The 17,782-nt window shown below is 41.8% G+C and overlaps 1 protein-coding gene across 1 annotated transcript in view; it reads left to right on the top strand.

Moving 5' to 3' along the window:
- Positions 1 to 17,782, top strand: part of dcc (DCC netrin 1 receptor) — a 406,171-nt gene that overhangs the window by 275,359 nt on the left and 113,030 nt on the right. The window contains exons 13-16 of the mRNA XM_085359610.1: positions 9,841 to 9,982; positions 12,761 to 12,871; positions 14,238 to 14,432; positions 17,557 to 17,652. Coding sequence (XP_085215736.1) covers positions 9,841 to 9,982; positions 12,761 to 12,871; positions 14,238 to 14,432; positions 17,557 to 17,652 — 544 coding nt within the window. The remainder of the gene's footprint in view (positions 1 to 9,840; positions 9,983 to 12,760; positions 12,872 to 14,237; positions 14,433 to 17,556; positions 17,653 to 17,782) is intronic.

Genomic DNA, 17,782 nt, shown 5'->3' on the forward strand with positions numbered 1-17,782 from the left:
GTCAGGTTTTTTTTGTTCTCCCGCGATCTGCCCTGATCAGCGCGAGATGGCGAGCCACCCGACCACCGCTACGGTGCGGTAGGAATTGTGAACCTATGGACTGAATCACAAATTGTTGACACATGACCTATCACAGGTCCATGGAACTAAACTAAATCACATACTGGACTACACCTCATCCCACCTCCTTTTGGAACCTACTAAGCTGTTTTGTATTGTCAACATTATTTTTGTTTGTGATATATATGCATATGTTTTTATTTCTTTTGTACATCCGTCTATACACTTCTCATAACAAACATAATATATATATATTTGAGCTCTACTTTTGTTTCCTGTGTTTTATTCACACCCTTAGGCTCCATAGTCGAATCTTATTCTGATAGCTCATTGTCTATGAGGCTGCAGTCAGGCGCCCTGGTCCTTTAACCGCGTTACAAGTGGCGAGCCAGCCAGGAGCCTTTGTGTGTGAATATTTTGGGGTCTTACGTACAATTTTCTTTACTTATTTACTTCGCTTTTGCTGAACATAAAATCAAAAATGGATTCAGTTGCACTTTCTGGCATAAATATATCACAGTCTGTGATGATCTCCGGTGTGTCTAACACAAAATCCGATAATGAAATTCTTGACTACTTGCGTACTTATGGAAATCTTAGCCGTCATTTTTACGTAAATGATCCCGCAAGTACTTTCTTCAAAAACCTGATCGCTGAGTTTGTAGATACCACTGCTTTTACAACTCTAGAGCCGTTTCTGCCATACACCCACTGTTCTAAAAGTGTTGCCGACCTTGTTTTCCGCGTCACAGCTTTGGCCTGTGAGTACGCCGCCACGGAGGACAGCAGCAGTCCCCCTCCCAATTACCTCAAAGAGCTCAAGCATATTGCTGATCGCAGCGGGCACCGGTTTGAAGATGTCTTGAAGACAGTAATGAGGCAGATTGGTCAACATTTGCATGAAGCAGGAGCAGGTGATGATGGAAAAATTGAATATGATGAGGAAAATGGAGTAGATGAGGACATTGGTGTAGAGGAAGAAGAAAGGGAACTGGAGCAGCAGCAATTGTCTTCACCTCCTGCCAGACAGGTTTCCACTGACCAGCAGGGGGCACGACCTCGTCAAAGCCAGACTGGACCAACTCCAAGAGTATCACTCACAGCCCCTGATCTCAACCCACCACAAATACAAAGGGTTGTTGTTGAGCATGTGGTCCGAAACCCAGACATAAGCACCACAACTTCACTACGTCTCCGTGCTTTTTCAGGAAGGATTCCTAAGCCAAGTAGTGAAGCAGATTTTGAATCATGGCGTTCCCAAATTGATCTACTGCTTGCCGACCCCAGTTTGTCAGCTCTATACGTCGCCAGGCGTATTATAGAGAGCCTGTTGTCACCTGCTGCTGATTTGGTTAAAGGTCTAAGTCCCAACACATTGCCTTCAGTCATACTAAGTGTACTTGACTCCGCTTTTGGAACAGTTCAAGATGGTGAAGAATTGTATGCTCAATACTTAAATATTCTTCAAAATCCAGGTGAACGACCATCCGCTTACCTCCAAAGTCGTGGGTGTTGGGATAACACTATACTACACTATACTAACCAAACTACAATTAGAACAGCAAAAGGACAACCCACCACCTTTCTCTGACTTGTTGTTGTCGTTACGGACAGAAGAAGACAGACAAATTGCTAAGGAGTCACTTATGAAGAAATACATCGGTTCATCAAAACAAAAAGCTAACATCCAATCCCAAAGTACTTGTTCTTGTGGGCACTCTACAGCCAATGAAGAGCTAAAAGAAATGAAAAAACAACTCCAAACCCTCCACCAGCAAATGTCCCAACTTTTGTCCCAAAAACGTCCAACCGAGTCAAAGTTTAAGCCACGACAAACCAAATCCAGTCATTCTTCACCTCAGTCAAATACCAGACCCAAGCCATGGTACTGTTTTAACTGTGGAGAAGATGGCCATGTTTCTTCCACCTGCAACAACAGAGCAAACTCCAGTCTTGTTGAACAGAAAAAGAGCCAGTTAAGAAAAAAACAGCAAGAGTGGGACGCTAGAAATACTTCATCTTTAAACTAGAAGGAGTTTCTGTGGTGGGACACACAGGAGCTGCGTGCACGAACAGTCCCAGAAACCACAACAAATTTCCAGTGTTGCCAAAAGGGCTTGTGGGGACTAAAAGCACAGGCCAAGTTCAAATCAAAGGCAACCATTTCAACTGTCTTCTTGATTCTGGCTCTCAGGTTACTACGATTCCTTTTTCCTTCTATAATACTTACCTTTCAGACCATCCAATCAAACCACTGGATGATCTGTTGGAAGTAGAAGGAGCAAATGGACAAGCCGTACCTTACCTGGGATACATTGAGATTAACATGACGTTCCCAGCTAATTTTCTTGGTTCATCCATTAATGTTGATACACTTGCGCTTGTCGTGCCTGACGTCCAGCAATCACCCCCAATGATACTTGTTGGTACCAACACTCTTGACGTTGCGTACAGCAAACACTGTGATACCCTCTCTGAGCAGTCATTCCTGCCATCTGGTTCCGGTTACATTGCAGTTTATAAAATCCTCCAGTGTCGCCACATCCAGAATTCAAATGACCAGTATGCTCCTGTAATCTTAAAGTCAGACCAACCGCATACGATTACTGCCGGCCAAACCACTGTCCTTGAGGGATGCCTGGTCACAAGGCTATTCCAAGGTGAGAAAGCAGTTATTCTGGAACACCCCACCTCCAGTTCTCTGCCTGGTGGACTCCTAGTAAAAACCTGCCTTGTGGACTTACCTAAACGTCGGCCATATTCTCTGCCTGTTGTAGTGAGTAATGAGTCCGACCATGAAATCCACATTCCAGCTCGAGCTATTATTGCAGAAATCAGCGCCTTCCAAGAGGTCATTTCCAAAGAGCAACCCACCCAGTATTCAGACCAGTCTATAGAGTCGTTACCTCCATCTCAACCACCATACAACTTTGGAGATTCCCCCTTAACTCCAGACTGGAAAGAACGCATTGTTCAAAAACTCAACACTATTCCTGAAGTATTTGCCAAACACGATCTGGATTTCGGCAGGACCAACAAAGTTAAACACCAAATCAAATTGTCCGATCCAACTCCTTTCAAGCAAAGACCACGACCAATTCACCCTCAAGATCTTGATGCTGTCAGGAAGCACCTGCAAGAACTTCTTGACTCTGGCGTTATCAGAGAATCTGACTCACCATTTGCCTCTCCAATTGTGGTTGCACGCAAAAAGAACGGCAGTATACGTCTTTGTATTGACTACCGCAAACTCAATCTGCAAACAATCAAAGATGCTTATGCTCTGCCTAAACTGGAAGACACCTTCTCCGCACTTGCAGGATCAAAGTGGTTCACGGTGCTAGACCTCAAGTCGGGTTACTACCAAATCGAAATGGAGGAGAAGGATAAGGCAAAGACTGCCTTTGTCTGCCCAGTAGGATTTTGGGAATTTAATCGGATGCCACAAGGGATTACCAACGCACCAAGCACTTTCCAACGGCTGATGGAAAAATGCATGGGAGAATTAAATCTAAAAGAAGTCTTGGTTTTCATTGACGATCTCATTGTCTTTGCACCAACTCTTGAGGAACATGAAGCTCGCCTGATGAAAGTTCTCACCAGACTCAAAGATTTTGGCTTGAAGCTTTCACTTGAGAAATGCATGTTCTTCCAGACATCGGTGAAGTATCTGGGCCATGTAGTGTCCCAGGCTGGTGTTGAAACTGATCTGGACAAGATTTCCACACTCACTTCTTGGCCAGTGCCAAAAAACTTGAAGGAATTAAGATCTTTCCTTGGTTTTGCTGGGTACTACAGACGTTTTGTCCAGGGATATTCGGCCATTGTCAAGCCGTTACATGAACTCACGGCTGGTTATCCACCTTCTCAGAGGAAACTGAGACGAACTGTAAAGCCAGAGAATTACCTCAACCCCAAAGAGCCATTTGGAGGACGATGGACGCAAATGTGTCAACAAGCTTTTGAGTCCATTATTGACAAACTCACTTCTGCCCCAGTTCTGGCATTTGCTGATCCCCAGAAACCATACACACTCCACACTGATGCCAGTGCCACAGGTCTTGGTGCGGTGCTGTATCAAGAGCAGGATGGAAAAAACAGAGCTGTAGCATATGCCAGCAGAGGTCTTTCCCGGAGTGAGTCAAAGTATCCCGCCCACAAATTGGAGTTTCTTGCTTTGAAGTGGGCGGTGACTGAAAAATTCCACGACTACCTTTATGGTGCTCAGTTTACCGTTGTGACAGACAGCAACCCATTAACCTACCTCTTATCATCAGCAAAACTTGACGCTACCGGTTACAGATGGCTTTCAGCTTTGTCCACTTTCACCTTCAAATTAATCTACAGAACAGGGAAGCAGAACTCGGATGCTGATGGTTTGTGTCGCCGACCTCATGGTGAACTGTCTGATGATCCTCTGTCACAGAAAGAACGTGAGCGAATCTGGAGATTTGCATGGCAACATCTCAATGAACCAGATGATGTCTCTATTGACCAGCATACCATCAAAGCAGTTTGTGACCGTCATCTGATGTACAGTTCAAGCACGGATCCTGATCTTGCTCTGGTGTTATCCATGTCTGTCAATGTCGACAGTCTGCCTGACAGTTTCACGGACGACATCCAGTTCACCTCCATGGTACTCCCCCAAATCTCAACAGCTGACCTTGCAGCCAAACAACGCCTTGACCCTGTCATCCGGCATGTCATAGCTCAGGTTGAACGAGGCGAGTCACCACCGCCATTCCTGAGGGAAGAACTTCCCGATCTACCTCTATTACTGCGAGAAGTAAATAAACTGGAGCTCCATAACACCCTTCTCGTCAGGAAGAGACAAGTGGGAAGTGACTTTGCATACCAGCTAGTGCTACCTGAGGAATATCGACCAGTTGTACTTAACCACCTACATGATCAAATGGGTCACATGGGAATTGACAGAACGCTGGACTTGGTCCGTTCCCGGTTTTATTGGCCTAAGATGACACGTGATGTGGTCAATAAAATAAGACAGTGCGAAAGATGTGTGAGACGCAAATCCCCATCTGAACGAGCCGCACCTCTGGTCAATATCAAAACCTCTCATCCCATGGAACTGGTGTGCATGGATTTTCTCTCTGTGGAACCAGATCGTGGAGTCAAAGACATACTTGTCATAACTGACCATTTCACAAAATATGCCATTGCTGTGCCAACACCAAACCAGAAAGCCAGGACTGTTGCCAAATGTTTATGGGACAACTTTCTTGTGCATTATGGTATCCCAGAACGTTTGCACAGTGACCAAGGCCCTGACTTTGAATCCAGAATCATCCGAGAGCTTTGTGAAATGGCTGGGATCCACAAAATAAGAACCACTCCATACCATCCAAGAGGCAATCCTGTTGAACGGTTTAACCGAACATTACTGGATATGCTAGGAACACTCACAGCTCAACAGAAATCCCATTGGAAAGATTTTGTAAAACCCCTGGTGCATGCATACAATTGCACAAGAAACGATGTTACAGGTTTTTCACCATATGAGCTTATGTTTGGCCGCCAACCTCGCTTACCGGTGGACTTGGCCTTTGGACTACCCCTTGCCAAAGAAGGATCAACATCCCACACACAATATGTGGACAAACTAAAGTCCCACCTAGAAGAAAGTTACAAGCTGGCCATCGAAAACTCAGAAAAGGTGATGAAACGTAACAAAAACAGATTTGATAAAAATGTCACTGCATCACAGCTGAATGTTGGAGACAGAGTTCTTGTGAGGAACGTGTGGCTAAGAGGCAAACACAAGCTTGCAGATAAATGGGAGTCATCTGTGTACATTGTAGTGAAGAAAGCCGGCACTCTTCCTGTGTATACAGTTCGACCCGAAGGCCAAGACAAGCCCCTGAGAACTTTACATCGGGACCTCCTACTGCCCTGTGGGTATTTACCACCTGAAAAGGAAATGCTTACTAAGCAGAAGAGGAAAATGCCTGTCTTACCCGTGTCTCCTGTACGTGCTGATGATGCTGATAACAATGACGAAGAGGAACTAATCTCATACCTACCTGTTCCCTTCTCTGCTGAACCTGTCACCTTCACAACAACCATCGACTTACCCAATACTCCGCAACCTGTGCCGCTTATCAACCAGCCCGATGTCCCTGTAGTATTGGCTACAGAGGAAGAGAATGCTATCCTCTCAGAGGAACCTGTACCTGCTGAAGAGGAACAAGTTATTGCTAGCGGAACCGTGGAAGCTGGCTTTGAGCCAGTTGATCTTGTCGAAACTTCTCACGATGAAGAAAGTCTGTCTTCTGATTCGGAAGGATCCAGAAGTAACTTGTCACAACACTCACCTACTGAATCAGAGCCTCTCAGTCCTGAGGCAGAACCACCCTTGAGGCATTCAACCCGCACCAGGAATCCTCCTGATCGGCTGCAATACATCAAGCCTGGTAAGCCTCTGTTAAAGAGCGTTCAGACCTTCCTGCATGGGTTAAGTTCTGTCTTCTCCTTCGCTCTTCAAGACGATGAAGAAGAGGAGACGATGCCTTCACACCTTAGCCAACCAGTCATTCGCTGCCAGCCTAGTCCATGTACGAGGACGTCCATGAGATTAGGGGGGGAGAGTGTAACCACGGTAACTTCTGACCCCACTTCCGCCAGTCCCTTTATTGTGGCGGGAATGAATCCTGTATAAGTTCCGGGTCGATCAGCTGCATGTCCCTGCTCCTCTGGCTGCTGTTGTCCCTGTGGTTGGCGTACTTGTCAGATATCGACAAATTTTGCACTACAGGCCAGTTGACAGCATTCAATAACCCGGCCGATTCATTCATCTTTACACTACCTCACACTCGACTCAACGGTCAGGTTTTTTTTGTTCTCCCGCGATCTGCCCTGATCAGCGCGAGATGGCGAGCCACCCGACCACCGCTACGGTGCGGTAGGAATTGTGAACCTATGGACTGAATCACAAATTGTTGACACATGACCTATCACAGGTCCATGGAACTAAACTAAATCACATACTGGACTACACCTCATCCCACCTCCTTTTGGAACCTACTAAGCTGTTTTGTATTGTCAACATTATTTTTGTTTGTGATATATATGCATATGTTTTTATTTCTTTTGTACATCCGTCTATACACTTCTCATAACAAACATAATATATATATATTTGAGCTCTACTTTTGTTTCCTGTGTTTTATTCACACCCTTAGGCTCCATAGTCGAATCTTATTCTGATAGCTCATTGTCTATGAGGCTGCAGTCAGGCGCCCTGGTCCTTTAACCGCGTTACAGTAGGGATGTTTCCACTTCTTCATGAAGTTTCATGAAATTCAGCCAGGCACGTTTTGCATGATCAAGCTCATAATCAGCAAATTCCAGTCTAACAATAAAGAGAAATAACATAAATACGTAACTAGAAGAAGATATAGTCTGGGGTTAGTACAGAATCTTTAGATTTCTAGATGTTTTAGACCCCTTAGTTTAAAGTTTTTCACTTTATTGTATGGTAGTTTTAATATTCAATGCATATAACTGAGGTTTGATCACATCTTGTATGCTTAATAAACTAAATGAACAAAGCAAAAACATGTTTTAATTTGGGATATTTTACATACGCATTTGTACTGAGGATAAATTATCTTTATAACTTTATACGCAGGCTAACCTTGCTAAACTACTAAGCAGTATATTTGCTGTGTCTGATCTCTACAGTAGGGGAATTTAATTAAAAGTCACATGACCTATAATTCTGACTGAGGGTAATGATGTCAAAAACAAGCCACGGGGGATTATTTTATCCAATACACATCATTTCCTCCTTCCGTTAAATTTCTAAATATCCTCCAGTTTATCAGTTTAAGTTGGGATTTCTGTTATTATCAGTTACACCCACATGTATCAGGTGAACATCTGAAAGAGATTCATATGATGAGAGAAAAAAGCAACGGAGACACAGAGAGGATTTTTCTATTCTAATTCATTAATCTTCATTCATTAATGTTCAGCCCACCTGACACACACACACACACATTTTGGGTCACACTGAGTATATCAGCAGGCTGGTTGATGGCAGCTGCCTCACAGAGCAGAGCACACTGGGGGCCAGGCAAACATCTGTTGTGTGTGAGCACGCGTGTGTGTGTCTGTTTGTGTGTGTCAGAGGTGGGTTGTTAACATGCAAATAAAGCAATTAAAATTCATGCGACACACACCCAAACACACAGATACACACTCACACACGTGCAAATTGAAATAGAAACACAACAGAAGCCAGATGAGCTTCTCTGTTGATTGCTGATCAGATTTGCATGCAGACCGCTTTCACACTCTCCTGCGATGAACACCAATACTTCCAGAAATTATGCTGTATTTATGTGTTTGTGATATATTTTGACAGCATGCAGTTGAAGTTCCACCCTCGGGATTATTTAATATTTTATTTGCCCATACATACAGAATAGAAAACACTTTGTAATTCCCAAATCCATGGAGCATATCACAACCATGATATCAATGTAAAGATCATACTGTCACGTCAACCTTGGTATGCCTCTAGATAATTAATACTCCATGTGAGCTGGTGAGGGTTGAAGCTGAAAAAATGAGTCTTTAATGTTCTTTTTTTAATTCAGATTTTAAAAGTTAATTTGGACATGGACTATTAAACTGAAAGCCACATTATCGCTCTGATAATAGGTCTATAATTTTGGAACAAAATTTTATGTTGGTGGTTGGAAATGATTCTGAATTATTACCCAAAATTAAGAGATTTTAAATCTACATTAAATGACCCAAACTGCCCATAAAACCTGTAAATCAAACCACATAGAGACAAAAATACCACACCAGAAGCGAGCAAGAAAGACACAGAAAGTGCGATGTAAAAATAATTACAAACACATAATTTGGACTACACATTAACCCAAATCATTCAAAAAGAGTTGTAAAATGTCCAGAAACAGGTGAAAAAAGAGACAAACAGCAACTACCAATGAGCCCAACATGCTCACAAAGTGATGAATAGGGATTATAAAGAAATCTAAAAAGATACAGTGGGATGCAGGAGAATTTTAAAGAAACAGATAAAATACATACTACAAAATATATAACTATACTACCCAAATAACTGGAACAAATTCTGATGGGCCTTAGGATTCTAGATGCATTGCCAGGTTTTTGTAGCTCCATGGATTAGGGGAGTGGCTCACTTAGCATCAGTCACCAAAGCAATCAGTGTGTCTTGCGCTGTCTTGCCTCCTGCTCTTGTGGAGTTGTTTGGACTTGTTTGATTTATGTCATTTTCTTCTGTGTGATCTCCATATTTTGTCCTTCGAAATGAGTCAGGGTCATGACAATGGAAAACAACTGCAAAGGTGCACAAAGTTGCTTCAAAAAGACTCACAATGACCTCAAAGAAGTTCAAGACACAACAGAGAGACCCATAAAGAGAACCAATTAGATTCAGTTCAGTTTTATTTATAAAGCACCAAGGTGCTTTATATTGTAAGGTAAAGACCCTACGATAATAGAGAGAAACCATCAATGACCAGAAAAAAATCAAACGAATATTTTTGAATAAGTATTTGTCCACAGTGGGAAGAAAAAACTCTCTCTTTTAACAGGACGAAACCTTTGGTATAACCAGGGTCAGGACAATCACGCAAGACATTTGCAGGACAATAAGAATCGAAGTGAAACTGTATGAAGGACTATGAACTCTATGAACCTCATCACCAGTCAGATGATGTTTGGCACCTTTGTTTACTGTTTTCTATTTCTTTTTTCTAGAGCATCAAAGTATCCTGGCAGCCTCCTCCACGCAGTGCCCAGAATGGGATCATCACAGCTTACAAGATCAAATACAGGAAGACGGGCCGGCGTGGAGACCAGGAAGCCATCGAACCCAACAACTTCTGGTACCTGTTCACTGGTAAGTCTCTTCAAACTGGCATGTGATTTGATTTAGTCTGGAAAAGAGAAATGGTTAAAGATGTATCTGCTGTTGGCTTTATAAAACATCACTCAAGCAGGAGCATTTGTTGGGAAATTTAGCACAGAAGAAAGAGAAATATCTTGTTTTTTTTCATGCACACAGTACTTGTTAGTAGGATCAATTCAGTCTCATCAGGGGGCTGTTATCTCTCAGAGACTACAATATATCACCAGACTCATCCTTTTGTATTTGCCCTCATTTTCTCTCCCAAATAAATATTTTAAAGCTGCACTCTTTGTTCTTACAATGACTCTGTTTGTTTGGCCCAAACTACACAAAAACTGCTGTACAAATCTGCAAGACTGCAGCCAGACTGTGCTTTTATTTTTATATATATATATATATATATATATATATATATATATATATATATATATATATATATATATATGTATGTATGTATGTATGTATATATATATATATATATATAAATGTGTGTGTGTGTATATATATATATGTGTATATATGTATATATATATATATATGTGTATATATATATATGTGTATATATGTGTATATATATATATGTGTATATATATGTATATATATATATATATATATATATATATATATATATATGTATATATATATATATATATGTGTATATAATATAATATATATGGGGATTTAATGAAAGCACAGAAGATTGTTTTCACTGAACGTGATGGGAGTCTGACAGTCGGCATGCGTAAATCTTCAAATAGAGACAAAGAAGACGTAAATCCTAAAGATATGTGTGTGTGCTTTAATATGTCTGTGGAACTGTCAATTTATTTCTTTACTTTGGTGAAAAACAGCTGCAAGTCTGGGTCTGTGTGTGTGATTGTGTGTCTGCATTCAAACTGCCACCAGCTATTATTTCAATTTGAGGTTTGCAGGATTTGAATGAAACTGATCTTCCTTTTCATTATTTTCCACTGATGGTTATCTTCATCTGTCTGTCTGCATCAGAATTCATTGCCCAGTGACAGCTCTGCTTTTGTGTGTGTGCGTGTTTGGAATCTGATCCGCCTGCTGCAAGCCCGGCCGTCAGCAGTAATCACTCATTTTTATTGTCTGATAATAAAAGACAAATTTAAATTAATAAAATTATTTCTTGAATAAAAAAAAAAAAACTCAGCTTCTCAGAGGAGGTGAAAAGAACGGCACATTAAACAAACATACTTAACGCTAACATTAAAACTTAAATTTACTCCATTTATGTAATGACACGTATTACCTAAGCCCCAAATCCAACCATGCACTTTCTTAACTGCTTATCCCACATAGTGGAACAAGCAGTGGGAATTTCAAGGTAAAAAAAATGTGTTTCCTTTTTTGAATGAGAATGATTAAATATTCTTCAGAGTACTGTCTTCTCAAATGTCTGCATAGTTGTGGTACGCATGACATGCTAGGTTTACTTGGCCATGTGTGTACTGGGCATCATTGTCACAGTTATTTAACACTTCTGAACTCTGCTCCTTATAGACTGTAACACTCTGAGTGTTCTGATATCAGGCTAGATGGCTTAAGTGGTCCAATCATACAATCTGACAGCAGCACAGATTTAATCACTCTGGTTTCTGGTAGCTTTTATTTGTTGTACTTTTTTGTAGCCTTGCTCAATTCCTCCCCTCTGCGGCAGTAACGGTAACACCAGCTCCCACTTTAGTTAATTAGCGTGGGCTACAAAAATGAGAAGGTAAGGCTCCTTTTGAAGCTGAGAGACTCGGCAGACCCGGCTATTTAAGCTGCCAATCTCAAAACTCACACAGAGCGCAAGTGGAGTGCAACTCAAATGTTAGACAAGGCCTTAAATTGCCTGAAGCACTAGGAAATTGTTGGTCTTATGCAATCCAACACTGTCGGCCTAGGGTGGGTTACAGTGCCAAAAAGACGATCCAAAGGCTACCAGAAAGGAGAGGAAAGAGCTTGCTATCTTTATAGTAACTAAGGTGGATGGAGGGAAAGCGCACAATTATGGTGTGAGCCAACAACCTCACGGTAAATGGTCCACTTGGGAGTCCATCACTAACAGGACCATTACTGACACTGATATTTGGAAGATCTCCCAAGCAAGTCTACAACCTGGCCAGTCTGCCAGTAGCAACACTCGACACTGGAAAGAGCAGAACTAGCTGGTTAGCAGCAACTGAATTTTAAAAATAAGGGTGAGGGCACTGTCCAGTCGTAAATTGAAATGTTGGCTCAAATGAATGAAAAAGCTCTCAAATCATAAAATAAACTTGGGTAGTGGCCAGTTAAGCTAGAAAGCCTATATAAGACTTAAGGTCTGTCAGAGAGGTCCATTAGAAATGTTGTGGAAAAAGGCACCAAGACCACAAGTGCAGTGCAGAGGAGCCTTTCAGCATTTTGAATTAGCGTAGGTGAAGACTAGTACACAGCTCCCTGCTACAGTTACCTGTGCTGACATTCAATTGCAAACTTTAAACTTTTATAAAAATCCAAATATTGGAGTTATTCAATTTAAACAACAATCACCACACAGTCGATATGACAGTGAGCCTCAAGTGGCCATTTGAGGAATTGTATTTTTTGTATTTCATTTTTCAGTCCTGGAGTGGCACTGGGTCCATATATGACCATTAATGACTGTGACACCGTGTTGATTGTGAATCGGTTATAAGCAGCAAACCCGTGTTTTTACAGCCGTACAACAGGAAAACGATGATGGCATAATGACATGCTTTCACTCTCTTTTTCTCTTTCCAGGTCTAGAGAAGGGCAGTCAGTACAGTTTCCAGGTAGCAGCAATGACAGCAAATGGTACAGGCCCGGCCAGCGATTGGTACACTGCTGAGACGCCAGAGAATGACCTGGATGGTAAAAACAGAGAGTGATAGAGCGTGTGTGTGTGTTTTTGTGTGCATGTGTGTGTGACAGCGGTGATCTGTATAACAGGATGTAAATACCTCCACTGCCCTAACACTCGCATAAATATTTAACCAGTTAAAGAAGGGTGTCGGGTGGATTGATGGAAGTTTTAGCTCAAGGAGGGGGATGTGAGAGGAGATGGAATAAAGCGGAAAGAAAAGGAAAAGCAGTCGTCCATGTGTAAGAAAACAGAAAGATTTGCTTCATTTAAGCTTAAATACTAATGAATGAGCAGTACATGAACAACGTAAAGAATTTGCACATTTGCATATGAGGGTAGATAAAAAATGTCATTTGAGAGTTTTTTTTAAATTTGTCCAAATAAAAAACATCTCTTTCTCCCTCTGCTTTCTTCTGAATTATGTAACAGTCACCGAGCCTTCCATTTGGACTGCTATCTAGCATTCAAAACAACCATAATGTAGTACTGAACAAATTTGTTTGTCAGCAGCTACTCTATAACACCCTCAGCAAAGACATAAGTGGAGGATTTAGTGCTTTAAAGTTAGTCTGTTCTCCTCATTTCCTGTTCTATATTCTTATTCATGGACTAAAGTACTAGAACAGCTTTGTATGACCCCTGTTATCTTATACTGGGTCTTGGTGCATCCCCTCAGGTTATCAACTATCTGAGACACATTTCAGCCCCAGAATGTATATTTTGATGGGACATAAGTATAAAAGGTACTCTTTAAAGATAAACTGATAACTCAGTTATAATGGTTACTGTATATTCATAAGCATTAAAACTGTCTTCATATCTGCCTACAGCTACGTTATCGAGAGTTACAAAGCCATTACGAGGCTACAGACAGAAGCAAAAACAATCAGCAGAAACAAACTGGCTAGCAGCTCTGGGGATTTTCGACCCTATAACTCTTAGCAGAATAATTTAAAAAACGATAACCAGCTCAGCACCAGGATGTTCTGGTCAGCAGGATGCTGCAGAGATAAAAACAACAAACACATCCATGCTAACTGTGTTCCCGGGCCGGGACAGAGGGAGACACAAATCTTATTTCGATGGATTATCACTCAATAAAGTGATATGAAGCATCTCCCCCCGAGGACCGAGAGTGCTCTAATCTCATCTAATCTGTTCCCGAGGAATAATACTAAGTGTCAGGTCTTTTTAGGGGTAACAGGGTTAGCATTTGTTACCCACAGCTGCTCTAAGTACCTGCTTCTGTGAGCACTAACAGGGTTAGCTTTAAGACTATTGGCGGTGGTAGAGGTCAGTGATGTACCGATGTCCCCAAACCACAGTGCTGTCATCGTCTTTGTGTCTGACATTTTATTGTTGGTTTGTTTGCAGAGAGTCAGGTGCCTGACCAGCCGAGCTCCCTGCACGTCAGGCCGCTTCCCAACAGCATCATCATGTCCTGGACTCCACCGCTCAGCCCTAACATCCTGGTCAGGGGTTACATTATTGGCTATGGAGTAGGCAGTCCCTACGCTGAGACGGTCAGAGTGGACAGCAAGCAGAGATACTACTCCATTGAAAACCTAGGTATGAAAGTGGCTGGAGTGACTTCACCTATAGTTTGCAAAGAAAATGGATACCATTTTCATCCAGGACACATTCAGCCTACATTACCCGCCAGCTAGTGCCAACAAAAGGAGACAAAATAGACCTTCCAACTGAGAGCTGTACTTTCAAAGTCTGATTTACTGCAAGCAGTGGACAGGTTTAATATTTGAGGCCAAAACAGGTCACCATTTCTTATGGATCGACATAATTTTTCCTGCATTTTCATTACAGCTCAATGTACTGAAACAAAACGGTAACATATGCTGATAAATCATGAATATTCAAAAAGCGTATAATTGTTACTAACCAAAACAGAAGCACAAACATCTTTGGCAGTCTGCACCTCAAAGCAGGACTGCAGAGGTGATTGAGAGGTCCATTTCACTGCCTCAGATTAGTAAGGGGTGGGCTAGCAGATTGGACTGTCTATAGCTCTCTGTGCTGGGTACTCAACTGTTTTCTCCTGTTTTTGGTTAGACAGGGAGCTCACCACTCCCACTGTACTTAGTGAGTCAATCAGACTCACTAAGTTCCTAACTCCTGTATCCAGATGGATGAGTGATATAAAACTTCATCCCTGTGCAGTTGTTATGAAGGCTGAAATTATCCATAGAGACCAAAACTGTTATCAGTAAAAGGCTGTATACATGTTAATTTCTGCTGTAAAGTTGGACATTTTAACATTGGAGTCTGTGTTTATCAAAACGAGCCAGAAGATAACCACCACCAAGGAGATGGTTGTTTTTTTTTTTTATTTCATCCTGAGAGGCTGCTTGGCTTATTTTTACTGTAGAGGCACTCTTGTGACACAAGTTGCTCATTTTTATAGGCTATTCACCCTTTTACTAAAGTCAAAGTTTGTTAAAATTCAACCTTGCTTCCAAAGAGAACATCTTAGAGTATGAGATTATCTACATCCAGTGGGAACCGTCTTAATGTAATGGCTCTTATTTGACTGTGATTTTACATACACATACACAAAAAGCCCATTAGGACAAAGTATCACAGTTTGGGGGAAAAGTTTTGGATATTTAGATACTGAGACTGTGTAAAACAACTAATGTGGACAGAATTTTACTTATTTCAGCAAAGTGTTCATCCTTTAGGAGCTAGGTGCCTTACTGTGAATTTAGGATATTCTGGATCTACTTAGTGTCTGGCTAAAGGGCAAACTGGCAGAGCTGTAGGACACCCGATGCAACACCAGGCCTCATAGCCAGAAACACCTGCAGTCATAAGCAGAATATTAATCACCAATAGTTTCCATCACTGTCAGAACCTTTTTTTCATTTCTTGTCCTTCCTCTTATCAGCGCCAAAATAATTCATCATGTCATGGCATTTCCAGCATGCTTATCAACAGCACCTACTTAATAAGTTCATCCTTCATAAATCCAGCTGCTCCTGCTGACAGCGTGCCAATATTGACACACAGCGTTTGCCTCTTCCATTAATTCATTATGAAGATGAAATCCCCCCATTTAATTACGATCAATAATTTAAAAGAATTTAATAAGAAAGCTGCTTGAGGTGGAAATCTAATTGTGAAAGGTCGAAAAAGAGAAAACATCCTCCCCAGTGAGTGCAACAACCAATTTGCATGCCAAAGAAGACAATAACAAATAGGGTGCAATTTTATATGTGGCTGAGAATTCCCATCTCAGGTCTCATAATGGAGGAGTGATGGAAAAAATAAAATCGGGCCGTTGTGTTGCATGCACACATGGGAGTGAGTGCACATATGTACACGGTATTTATAATTCATAGCGATCATTAATTCATGCGTCTGGGGAGCGGAGCCGCCGTGTTTGCCTAACTGCTGCGAAGGTTTGGCGCAACATGGTGAGAACATGCAGCATCATCACGCGTGACCGGCTGTGGCAGGATGAGCCGCTGCATGATGATGACTACAGATGTCTGCGGCAAGGGTGTGGCTAAGCGGGTGGCTGTGACTTGGCCACTAACCCCGCCAAAATTATTTGTCACATCAGTGGAACTGTGGGCAGAAAATATGTGGGAAAAATAGAACAAAATAATCAAAAAAATGCAATTATATGTAGTGGAAGCTCTGACAGCTAGTTATGACTTCAAAACAATAAAGTTCTAAAAACTGAATCCCCCTCATATTCCTCGTGGTGGTTTGGTCCACTGCCTACAATTCTGTAAGTCCTTTGAAAATTTACAACAAAGGATGTGTGAGACGATTTTCTTTACTTCTGCTACTCAGCTCAATAAAACATAATTTAGTTAGAGCTACTGTTGTCACTGGGAGATTGATATTTACGCCAGCAGCAATTTATATTTGGCAGCAGGACTCTCTACTGAGAGCTCTCCAGCCTTTCATGTGCATATGTGGAACGTTGGAGAGCAAGCATGACAAGCAAAACCCACAAAATAAAACAGGTCAGGGATCAATCATCACAAAAAACATGATAAAGTGGGTTACCAATTGGCTTGCAGATGCACCGCTGCACCGTTGACTTTGTGGCCCAAATAGAAAGGAATGTTTGACCTACATGACCAACTTGGCCTTGATTGTTGCTTCTTTAGTTCAGCCACACCTGCCTTATATGGACCAGATGAGGCATTTGGACCACGTCTGTCCCACAAACTCTTTGCTTAAACTAGTTAAAGCCAGTTTATGACATTTAAACCACATGTGAACAGTAGGACACTTCTGACTGCGCATCTATGGTATTCTAGGTTAGGCCCACCTCATTACTGAATCTTGTGCTTTTGAGTTATACCAACTGATAACATGGCAGTCCCCCTCTAACACCTCATTTTTAAAAATCCTGTAACATTGGCAGATTTCAAGTCCTGCATCTTCTTGAAAAAGTGCAGCTTTCTGTGTTTACTGTCAAACTACAGAAAAGTTACAGTCACTGAGCAGGGTTTAGCTAAAGACTTGTGTTCATGTCGAGTCACTTTGGTCAAACTAGTCTTGACCTTTCCCTGCTTACTTTTAATGATGCTTCCTTTAAGTAGACCCTGCTGAAACACATAGAAGACAGCAAGCAATCAGTTGCATCTTAACATGATAATGTACTGTGGCAGATGCCATTTAAAATGACTCGCTCTCTCTCCGTCTTTCTTCTCCTCAGAGCCAAGCTCGCACTATGTGATTTCCCTGAAGGCTTTCAATAATGCTGGGGAGGGAGTCCCTCTGTACGAGAGCGCCGTCACTCGATCCCTGACAGGTAGGATGACTCACCAGGCGCCGATAACAATCCTAGTAATCTGTGTTTACAGAGCACTAAGGCATCAGATTTGATTAAAATATAATAACATGCCAGTGCATAACATGAGGCTTATATTAGCAGTATTAGC

Source organism: Diplotaxodon limnothrissa, linkage group LG7 (genome assembly GCF_057381915.1).
Source record: "Diplotaxodon limnothrissa isolate DT_005_m linkage group LG7, D_limnothrissa_male_GT1.1, whole genome shotgun sequence".
NCBI classification, from domain to species: domain Eukaryota; kingdom Metazoa; phylum Chordata; class Actinopteri; order Cichliformes; family Cichlidae; genus Diplotaxodon; species Diplotaxodon limnothrissa.